The 10,765-nt window shown below is 46.4% G+C and overlaps 1 protein-coding gene across 2 annotated transcripts in view; it reads left to right on the plus strand.

Annotated features, from left to right (window-relative positions):
* The window catches only part of ZNF451 (zinc finger protein 451), a 36,805-nt gene extending 30,733 nt beyond the window's left edge, over positions 1-6,072 (plus strand). Inside the window, exons 14-15 of one of the 2 annotated variants that reach the window (XM_026036669.1) lie at positions 3,388-3,462; positions 4,979-6,072. In XM_026036669.1, coding sequence (XP_025892454.1) covers positions 3,388-3,462; positions 4,979-5,034 — 131 coding nt within the window. In that variant the 3' untranslated portion in view covers positions 5,035-6,072. The remainder of the gene's footprint in view (positions 1-3,387; positions 3,463-4,978) is intronic. The other variant, XM_026036670.1, reaches the window with a different exon arrangement.
* The last annotated feature ends 4,693 nt before the right edge of the window (positions 6,073-10,765 follow it).

Raw genomic sequence — 10,765 nt, forward strand, 5'->3', positions numbered from 1 at the left:
GAGCTGCAGGCTCGTGTGTGCTGCTGTCCGGAGCCGTGGTGCGAGTGGCATCTGCTGTGGGTGCCTTGGCTACACGTGCGTGCCCCTCAGGGGGAGAGCAGGGCATCCACGTTAGGGACTGAGAGCCTGCAGAGGGATTTTGGCCAAGCGGATGAACTGGGAAGAGCTCAGCAGCCAGAACGTGGAGAAACACCTGAAGGGTTTACGTTAACCTGGACGGGAATTTTGAGAGAGATGGAGGCTCYGTTGGAAGCCTGAGTGGCCATTGTGGTACTGACAGCAGCATCTCACAAGATGCTGTGGGAGCAGGAGGGAAGGCTGGAAACCCTATTTTTAGTCGTGCTACATYTGAATGGACAGGAGAATAAACATCCTTAGGGAGATGCCCAGGATGAAGCATGAAGGGTAGAAGAGAAAGAGAGGTCTTGTGTGTTCGTGAGCTCTCGGCAGCGGRTGCTGTCCTTGCGCTTGCAGGTGAAGTTATGTAATTAGGAAACGGAGACCAGAGCAGTAAGTGGTGCAACAAAACCTGGAAGATTCCCTAAGCATATACTGTAAAAAGATTTAAAAAAAAAAATTAAGCCAAAGAGGGGAATTAGAAAAGTAACATSATGACATGTGCTGAATAAGATTGAGAAATCAAGGAAAACAAGGATGGAGTGCTAAACCTGAGCTCCAGGCTAAGTGGTCACTAGCATCCTGAATAACTGTTACCAATTTTGGAAGTAGGAAAGCTCTGAAAAACTTGGGACACCCCYGTTAGGAAGTGGGGCAGCAACCAGAGGGATGGCGAGCGGCAATGGTGCTGGTGCCTGCCCCTGGCCCGGGAACAAGTGGGGGGACTGAGGGCAACTGGGAACAACTGGGAGCGAGCACCAGGGCGGGGGACGGGGCTGCCACATGTGAGGAGCGCTCAGGAGGTGGCAGAAACCCTTAGCAAGGGAGGAGGAGCGAAGCTGGAAGATGGAAACCCCAGAGCAGAAACCGGGATGGGGATGATGGCAGCCAGGGAGCAGCAGGAGCAGCGATGCAGCCATAGGCCGCGGTAACGCGGGTTGCAAGTCTGAAAAACAAGGTCTCCTTTTTCCCCTTTGCTGTCTGACCCCAGGGGAGTTGGGAGCTGCAGTGTTTGTTCAGCATTTACAACAAGAGAAACAGGACGTGCCTCGTTTGTGCAAGTTRCATCTTCTCGCTTACTCTTTGTCTTCAGAAGGTGCCAGCAGTGCCAGGGGTCTGTTTGTATGGGGTTGTTAGATTGCAGGATCTCCTTGAGCTTCTGCTTGAAAAAGCCCTCAAGAAGGTCTGCGTGTTTGCTAGTCTCTTGCTAGGTTAGCTTTCACCCACGCCAACATTTCAAGCAGCATCCACCATCTTGGGAGCTGTTAGTGCAGTTAGGAGAAACGTCTTGCCAGTAAGAACCAAGCTTTAGAGGCAAGGCACAGCTCGAGATTTGGAATGTGCTTAGCAGTGAYGTGGGCCTCTGAGCTGAGTCTTCCCTCTCAAACTAAGATATCTCATGTACTTGTTGCTTTCAAGTTTCCTGGTTTCTTTGAGCTCTTCTAGTTGAATTCATCTTAACCAGTGTCAGCCTGGAGATGAGCTTGAGTTACAATTTGTGTTTTGTCCCTGTGATGTGACTGGACAGCTGCCACCAGCTGAGTCTGAGCTGAGCTTTCATGGCCAGGGGCTTGCAAACTAAGTGAAGCAACAAAGTAGGCTTGCTTGAAGCTTCTGCAGCAAACCTGTTCCTGATGTGGCTGGCAGGTAACGTTCCTGGATTTCCTTAGATAGTATCTGACAGGACCTGCTGGGTTTCTGGAGCGGCTGTTTAGCCACCTGTGCAAGCTGGCACCCTGATGGTCTTTCCCGTTTGCCGGCATTCTTTATGGGGCTACCTCAAAAGCCCTCTCCTGCCCCTTGGAAAGCACTCTTCAAACGCTTGCATTTAGAGTTGTGGTAATCCAGAGACACTCTTCTCCAGGGCCTTATCACCTCTTTCCTTCCAGGGCTCAATCTTTCCATTATATTTATTCTGAAAAATGAACTAGAGAGTAATCACACTGACTGTCCCATTCCTGACGGGTGCAGAAAACATGAACAGCGTGAGATCCTTCCAGGCAGGACGTTTAAGAAGGTGTGAAGGAGAAGTCACTTGTTCTAAGTCTTTCCTTTCCCCTTMTTACCTCTTTTAGAAATTGCTGTCATGGGGCTTATTTGTGCTCTGTGTAGGTTTACCTTGTTTGTGGCTTTATTTACTTTGAAATAAGATACAGAGGAAGGGTAGTGCTTCTACCCAAAGATAGTGGGCAGCTCGAAAAAGGATTCGCAGCGAGTCTGCTAAACGGCTGGGAAAAGATGCATTTTGTCTGCAGTCTATATCCAACCGTTGCTGGCATCTCTGTGGCCTCCTRATCCCCCTCGATACCAGCTGTTGTATTCCTGGAATTAGGAGGGAGTCAGTAATATTCCTGTTCAAATATGGCATGTGTGTTAGAAGTTCGAAGACAAAATTCAGGAAGTGTGCCTGTCATTTTGAAAACCTAACTCAGGTCATTTAAAAGACTTAAGTCTCTGATTAGGGTGTTTCTATCCAGATGTTTTGCCTCTAAATGTAAGCAAAACTATATTGGTATATGAGTAAATGTAATGGCTTTAAGGGAAATGCTTCTCATGTTGCCGTGACCCTAGGAGAGCAGTTGGTTGTAAATATTGTAAGCCAATATTAGGGAGAGCATCTGCCAAAATACCAGTTAACCTCCAGCAGGAGAGTAAGTATAAGATGTGACTAATGGGCTTCTTGGCTTGTTTCTCATGTAGCTTCCTGAGACTCCATTTAAAGCAAATGAGAAGTTAGCAGATTGCACCAAGTGCATCCACTCTCTTTGCAAGAGTTGAACACTTGGCTGAATTGCAGTGGTGACTGGAACACACAGAGGTGTGGGACTGTTGTTCAAAACGCACAGTGTTTATGCAGTAAAACTTAGCTAATACCACATGTAGGCAGTATTCACATCAAAGCAGTTCACACTGTAATGAAATCGGTGACAATTTGTAGAAAACTAATAATCTTTCTTTCTGCCCAATAACTGAATATTTTAAAGAAACAAATACTAAAACAGTAGCTACCGCACCTATTATTAGTTTTTACTGCTTTAAAATAATATAAAATTCTCCTTCTGGTTTTGGGGGGAGAAAGGAAAGAGGTTGAAAAAGCTTTCTTGGGGTTACTGCCTTGAACTCTTATTTATTTTATCTTGAATTTCAGGACACCAGGGCAGTGCTTCAAAACTCCCTCCCAACTTCAGTGCAGGAAGAGGTTTATAGGAGGTGGCTGTTAATGCTTTTCTCCAAGCACTGTATAACGTGTGTTTCCTTTGTGTGTTTAAGCTTCAGATAGCGAGGAGGATGACGATATCAAACTTACAGTCCAAAAGAGCTTAGAAGAAACAAAGAAACAGGAAGGTGAGTGTTAAGTTAACACAGAATAGTATAATACAGAAGTAATACAGAAGGTAAAGAAATTAAGCTTAGATAATTCTCGTGGCAAGAGACCATGAAACCTTAGGCATACTCTAGAATATTCCARGTATTTCCCTGGGCACCTGTAAGTGGCTGAGAATACTGTGATGAGTTAAAAAGAAAAAAAAAATAAAAATAAATTGCTAGCCTGAAAGGTATGCCAGCAGACTCAAAACCTATTTTTATTGCTACACCACGTAATATTGTGAGATTAAGGCCTCGACTGAGCTCACTTCATACCAGCTTAATGTGGCTCTGGCTCCAGCAGAACTTCTCCGGTTGARCTCATGTGTAATAGTTGAGATTTGTGTATTATCTCACCAGGGGGACTCTGGTCTCTGCCAAGATTGAGACTGGAGATTGATGCTCAGTTTTCAATCTCTTGACAGGGAGAGTGACAGAGCCCTGGAACAGGCTGCCCAGGGAGGCTGTGGAGTCTTCTCTGGAGATCTTCCAAACCCGCTTCAATGCCRCTCTGTGCTCTGGGTGTCCCTGCTGKAGCAGGGGGGCTGGACTAGATGGTCTCTAGAGGTGCCTTCCAACCTCAACCATTCTGTGATTCTGTGCTTTAACAGTGCAGCTTGCTGTTCACATGCTGACATCATAGTGTACCTTATTTGAAATTGTCGTCATCCTTTTGCTCTCGTGCTTCTAGTGGYGGTGTTCAGACCGTGTAGTGAGTTATTTCTGGAGACAGACTGTGATGGCCTTTTAAAAATAACGTTTTGCTTAAAGGCTTGGCTATCACCTCCCACCTGACGGAAATAAAAAGACCTAAAACATAGAATCATAGAATGCTTATGGTTGGAAGGGACCTCCAGAGATCATCTAGTCCAACCCCCCTACACATGCAGGGACACTCAGAGCACGAGGCACAGGGTGGCATCCAGGTGTGTTTGGAAGATCTCCAGAGAAGGAGACTCCACARYCTMYCTGGGCAGCCTGTTCCAGGGCTCTGTCACCCTCGCTGCCAAGAAATTTTCCTTAGGTTCTCGTGGAACTTCTGGTGCCTCGGTTTGTGGCCGTTTCCTCTAGTCCTGTCAGTGGCTACCACTGAAAAGAGGCCGCCCCCTCCTCCTCACTGCCTCCCTTGAGGTATTTATACACGCTGATCAGGTYCCCCCTCAGCCTCCTCTTCTCCAGGCTGAACAGGCCCAGCTCYCTCAGCCTTTGCTCACAGGGCAGATGTTCCAGGCCCCTGATCATCCTSGTAGCCCTGCGCTGGACTCTCTCCAGCAGCTAAAACATCGTTAGACACTGGGTAGCAGTGATGCTACCAAGCATCAAATAACCCCGAGGTAGCAAATAACCAAGTAGCAAATAACCCCCAAGATAACCCAGGAGGAAGGGCCCTGGCACGTGTGCRGAGAGGAGGAAGCCCAAGGGGGCGAGGAGCCAGGAGCAGGCAGCATTTCCCCCCTAGAACCTCTCTTTCAAGCGTTTGCTTTTGCTCCCTCAGATGCCGAGGATGCCGAGCTGGAGGAAGCCATCCAGAGGAGCCTGCAGGAAATGTAGAGGGGGCTCCTGTGTGCACGAGCAGCAGGACGTCGGGGCAGCCGGCGTAACGGGAGCTCCCCATTGCCAGGGCTCGGAAATACCGCTTCGGAAAACGCCCGCGTCCTCCACTGCTAGAGTTACAGTCTGAAGACCTTCCTCATGCTGATGAGCGGCTGGAGCTTATGGGTGTATGCTGCAATACACTGTATATGATAAAAATAAATTTTTAAGTCTTTGCAAATGCTGTTTCTAACAAGCAACGACTGGGTCTCTCCAGTCTAGCTGCGTAAGTTGTTGCCTGAGAGGTAGGCTGGTCTTACAATGTATTTTTTTATTGGTTCTTGTATTTAATTCTTCTGTCACAAAACGTTTTTCTCCTTTTTCTTAAACATTTTTGTGTGGCCTTTGATAGATAAAAACCAGTAAACTTGGATGACTGGCAGACTGACCTGCCTATCTAATCTTGTTCTAAAGAGAAGCTTAGGTCCCAGTTTCACAAATTTAATACATGGTCTGAATCTTGTCCCTGCTGGGATCTCACCTCAGAAGACCCCAGGTTTGTCTACAGCCTGTTTGTTACAGATGGCAGAATCAGGTCCTCAGACTSCATAGTTAGTTTCTGTTAGCTTTATTTTTATAAATGTGTATATTTTTTTAATAGGAGTGTGGTACTGTTRTACTAGATGACTTAAAGTTTGGCAGGTTCAATCTCTCCCTAATCCAGGGCTGGAACAACCTTATCAGTAAACTGAAGGCAAAGAAACTTCCAATTTCCCCTTTGAAACAGATGTGAAAGAATTCAAGCTGCATCATTCCTCTCTGTTGGCTTTTTTCCTGCCCCTCTTCTTGGGGAATGGCCTTGAATACCTGGCTGTAGTTGTGTTTATYTTTGTACTCTCCTTCTTTTCAGGTGAATTTCAGTGTTGTTTTTTTTTCCTTGTGTGTGTGTTTCAACTTGTCACCTTGGTCACCTTTCTTAGCTCCTCCTTTAAAAATAACTATGCAAGCTGTCCAGCTTTACCAGCTTATTTAACTTGGATTGACAATTGTTAATCAGGAAGAAATTTCAATGTAATAAAATGTTATTTGATTTTTTTTAGTCATTAGCGTGTGATTTTGCTTGTGGCTGTTGTAAATATAAATATATATTATGCAAAAGAAAAAAGTTAATTCTGCAGGAATAAGACAAAAAGAAAGCTAAGTTTTAGTGACTCTCAGGCCCAAAGCATCTGAATAAGCACAGGTGTGTTTTACTATGGGAAAACTGACACTGATTTATTTCTGAGTGTGATTGCCCTACAATTGCCAAACAAAGCAATCTAGTGAGTTGGCTTGGAGCTCCTTGGCAGTCACAGAACTGGSAAGAAGAAACTGCAAACACAGAAAGTGGTTTGAACATTTTCAGTGCRTTTTAAAAATAAAAGGCAGCTCTGAAGCCAAGTGTCCCAGAAGAAAGAGGACTTCACGCTGCTCTTTCTCTGCTGTCTCTTCAGCTTGCTGTGCTGAGTGCTGCTCCGGGGAGCCTGGGCAGGGCTGCAGGCTGCTGAGGCAGCACCGTTTCAGGAGAGCTTGASTCACCTTGAGCTGGTGATGCTTGAGCTGAATCAATGCCTCGCTGACTAAATGCTTCCCCCTAATGAAGGGTGAGATAGGACGGAGGAGAATTTTCATCCCCCCCCCCCCAAACAGTTCAAGTTGTAGCTTCTGGGCCAGTTGGTTGTTGTTCTGTTGTTTTCCTCCACCCAAGCACTAAAGGTTCATATTCCTTTCATATGACAGCCTTGTGCTTGATGAATCATCACTTMATTGGCTGCATTAGGAAACCAAACCAAACAGCATGGAAATGGATCTTGTGCTGTCCTCTTCATCAGCTTCCCGAAGGGAGTGGTAAATCCCGGCACTGCCTCTATGGCTTTTATAAAGCAGATAAAGMGAGGTCCAGTCTGCATTGCTTTTGTGGTTAAAAGTATTCTCCAAGTTTATCAGTGTCTTGAAACTTCTGATCTTTTTGCTTTCTGTAAGGTCCTCGCTGTCTGGAATGTTTCTTTGCAAAGCTCCTTGTGGTACTTCTGTTTCCAGAAGAACAACAGAAAATGCATAGCATTGTATGGAGAGGCACATGACATGTTTTGCACTGTCACGTCATGGCATGGCACCTGAGTGCTCACCTGTAAAAGGTGCCTCGCACMCGCCGTGTTTCTGAAGTCAGTGTTTCAAGCTGGAGGGGTCTTGCTTAACTGGCCCAAGGTTTTGAGGTTTGCCCTGTGCCTTCTGAAAGGTGTTTGCGCTTATCGACAACTCGCTTGTTAAAGGAGGCTTGTCCAACATCATTTGCACCGTAAGTCATTTGTCCTGCCCTTTTTTTAAGATTAATTGCTTCTAAGGTCGTGTTTGAATTCACCCTTAGTTACTCCAGATTCGTTACTTGGTGCTTTGTCATATTCATCTCTAAAGAAAAATGCTCTGTATCTCTACCTGACTACCAGCAACCTACTCTTTCTTTCATGTTAATGTTCCAGTTTTCTGTACAGTGCACCCAAGTTCTGTAAAACTTGAGAGGTGAGTGAAGAGTGGTTCAGGGTTCCCATCCTTGCTGCTTCATCATGATGATGTTCAAGGAGACGATGAGAAGCCAAATAAATCTGTGTAAAGGAGAAGTCACTTGGCACTAGAACTTCATCTCTGCTCGGTTGCTTTTGTAGTGCTTAAGAAGAGTTTGTTTAGATTTGGTTTTATGTGGAATTTTGAGAGGATGAGATTAGTTTATTGTAAACTACTTGCCTTGTATAACAGTGATGGGTATTTGAATGATGGATTAATTTCCTTAGCGCTCAGGATGCACAGAAGTGACCGCTCGGGTACCTGTCGTGGTCACATCACTTGAGGCCTGAGACACCTCGATGGGAGCTCGGCCTGGCAAACATTACGTAACACACGAAACATTACCCAACCTTTACCAAATAAGGTGAAGTTTACAGAGGTATGAAATAACGCCGGATTTTTTCCTTAAAGGGAAGGGTTCTGTCATATGCTCGTGTTGTCCCAGCAATGTTTATAGTGACTGCTGTAAGTTGGGAGGAGGTGAGAAGGGCGGGTGACAAATTGTTTTATAATTCATTGGGAAAACTTGGCGGCCGTTAACACACAGAGCCTTTCTGGCGACTCCTTGCAGCTGAGCAGCAAGGTGTAAGGGCAGGCTGTGAAACTCTGCGTACTTCTCTGATAGTTCCGAACTGCCCGAAAATTATCTGCAGATTTTTCATTTCGGGAGTTGCAGCTCAGTTGTAACTTTCTGGGCCAAGTAATATGGTCCAGCACAATATAAAAGCAAGTGAAAACAAATGAGAAAATGTATGGTAAGTGGCAGGTGTGTGCAAAGCTTGTGCTTAAAGCGCTGTGCGTGTAGAAGGGTCCAGGTAAGGTGYCCCTTGTAAATCTGTGGACGCTTCGTTTCGCTGGCTCCGCTATCCCAGTTCCTGGGAGGCCTCCGGTGGTTTTTGCCGAGAGCTTTACCCAAAACGGGCCCAGCACGTGCAGCTGTAGAGAATTTACTGCCTCGTTTGCTAAGCAGCTTTCCTCTCGGTGAGGATCAGCTGCCCCGTGCCCTGAACTGCTCACGCTGCCTCTCTGATTCTCTTTGAGATGGAAACCGAACCTCACGCGGGCCCATCTTCAGCGCTGCGGCTGTGCCCGCGCCGACGCCGCATCCGCATGGYGTGTGCGGGATGTGCTGCCTTTCCCAGCGGGATGTGTGTGTTGGAGGCTGGAATAAGGTGAAACTGGAGCTAAGGGGGTATTCAGCAGCGTGCCCACTAGTGCTGTCACCGAAAACCAGGAATAAACCTCTCAACACCAATGCAGTATTAAGAAGCAGGCATATTCACTTTATTGCAGCGCTGGATGCACGGGGGATAGTTCCACCCATCATGCGTGCCCTAGGGGGTGCTTGCTAAAACTTTCTATTTCTCTATTATCTACATATGCATTAAATTCTAGGAAATGATCATACATACTCATTCCATTTCCTGGAACTAATGACAACATACCCCACCCTCACACGCATGCGCCCTCTGTCCCTTTGGTRGTCYCTGGGGGTCTTTTTGAGACCCCCTGGTGGTCATCTTCCCAGAAGTCACTTCCATATATGGCTTCATTTTGACTCAATAGGCCCTGTTTTGGTTCTCCTGTCCTGCTTCAGCCAGTTCCACGAAGACACGGTGGTCCTTATCTTCGTCTTCTACTGGTGTTTGCTCCTTTTGTCTGTATTCTCTCATGATGTTCCAGCAACACCTGCCCTTTTGTCCATCCTCTCTCATAATATACCAGCAACAACAATGAAAATATGTCCTTGGGTGCATTTTCTTCTAGGGTTTTCTCCTAACAGTCCAGCTCGTGCTGCGCATCCTCTCGCTTGCCCGTGTGCTTGTGTCCGAGGCCGGGAGGGCTCCTCTCTTTGCTGCCCTGCAGCAGTAGATCCCTTGCRTGCGAGTGGGGATCTCTGCGGGTCGCCCTGTGCTGCAGGGTGCATCCTTCCTGATGCTGCTCCTAAAGACCAGGAGGGAGGAATGGGCGGCAGCTGCTCCAGAACATCCCCTTCCTTTGCCACAGGATGAGGATGGGATCTGTGCCCCGTTTCAGATGGGCTGCCCTTCCTTCCCCTGGCTCCTGGCAGCCCTGGAGCACCTAATTCCTGCCTCGGCACCCCCTGCTCCTTTTCCCAGTGCAACTGTGCATCTCTTCCCTATCTCCAGGGACCTGACTGCCCCCTTCCCAGCATGTTATTATCTAATATCCTAGCACATATTATTTTGGCACAGTGGTGACAACTGCTCCTTTATCTATCTCAGCAAGCAACAGAGCGCCTGATGGAAAACAGTCGTGCACAGCTGCACCCGCAGAGATCCCAGCCCTCGTGCAGGGGCCAACATCCTCATTCAGCTACTAGCTGTKCTCGTTTTTGCTTCCCAAACACAAACCAATTAATACTTAGTAAATCAGCAGCGAAGGAATAGAAGGATCCTAGGGGAAGTGTTTGCAAATTGTGTCACGTTATTGCCGGGTTTCTGTTTGTGTGTGCTTGAGGGTAGAAGTGGGTTTTTAATCACTTTCTGCGTAGGGTGCAGTGAGATGGACAGGACAATTGTCGAACAACTAAATTATTTCTCTGAGCAGACCACAGCCCTTCCTTATCCAGCCATATAAAAATACTAAAAACTAAAAAAAACTCAGGCAATTAGCTTAGCAAGAGGGCTGGGAACATGATATCATTCTGAACGGACAAGCCTGAGAAAAGGGCTATTTGCAGAGCAAGCACCGAAACGCCRTTCCTGGGCAATAAGAGCCCTGTGAACTGGATGCCAAGGATTGGTCTGTCAGAGAACTGCAGTATTTGTCCAAACCTGAAACTGGGGCTAAGCAAATTCCTCCTGACATAGTCACAGAAAGGGCAAGTCAATTTTACATAKGCCTTGAATTGCTGGTACCAACAGGAACCTGCGTATGGAAGATTTCACTGATTTAAGTTTCCGAAGTTTGMTCCACTCTAGGGAGATAGGAGTTATCTAGTTTACAGAGAGAAGATAAATAAGATTTTAAAAAGTCATTACTAGATATAGAGCCACTGATTTTGCTACGATAAAATTGTGGGAGGTTTTATTTGTTTGGCATAGCAAGGAAGTGTTAAAGCAATTTTCTTCTCAGTAAATTTTTCTTGTCCTTTTGTGGACAAGATACTTTGCAAAACTGCTTC

This window comes from Nothoprocta perdicaria, unplaced genomic scaffold (assembly GCF_003342845.1).
Source record: "Nothoprocta perdicaria isolate Ctin4 unplaced genomic scaffold, notPer1 scaffold_184, whole genome shotgun sequence".
Lineage (NCBI taxonomy): Eukaryota > Metazoa > Chordata > Aves > Tinamiformes > Tinamidae > Nothoprocta > Nothoprocta perdicaria.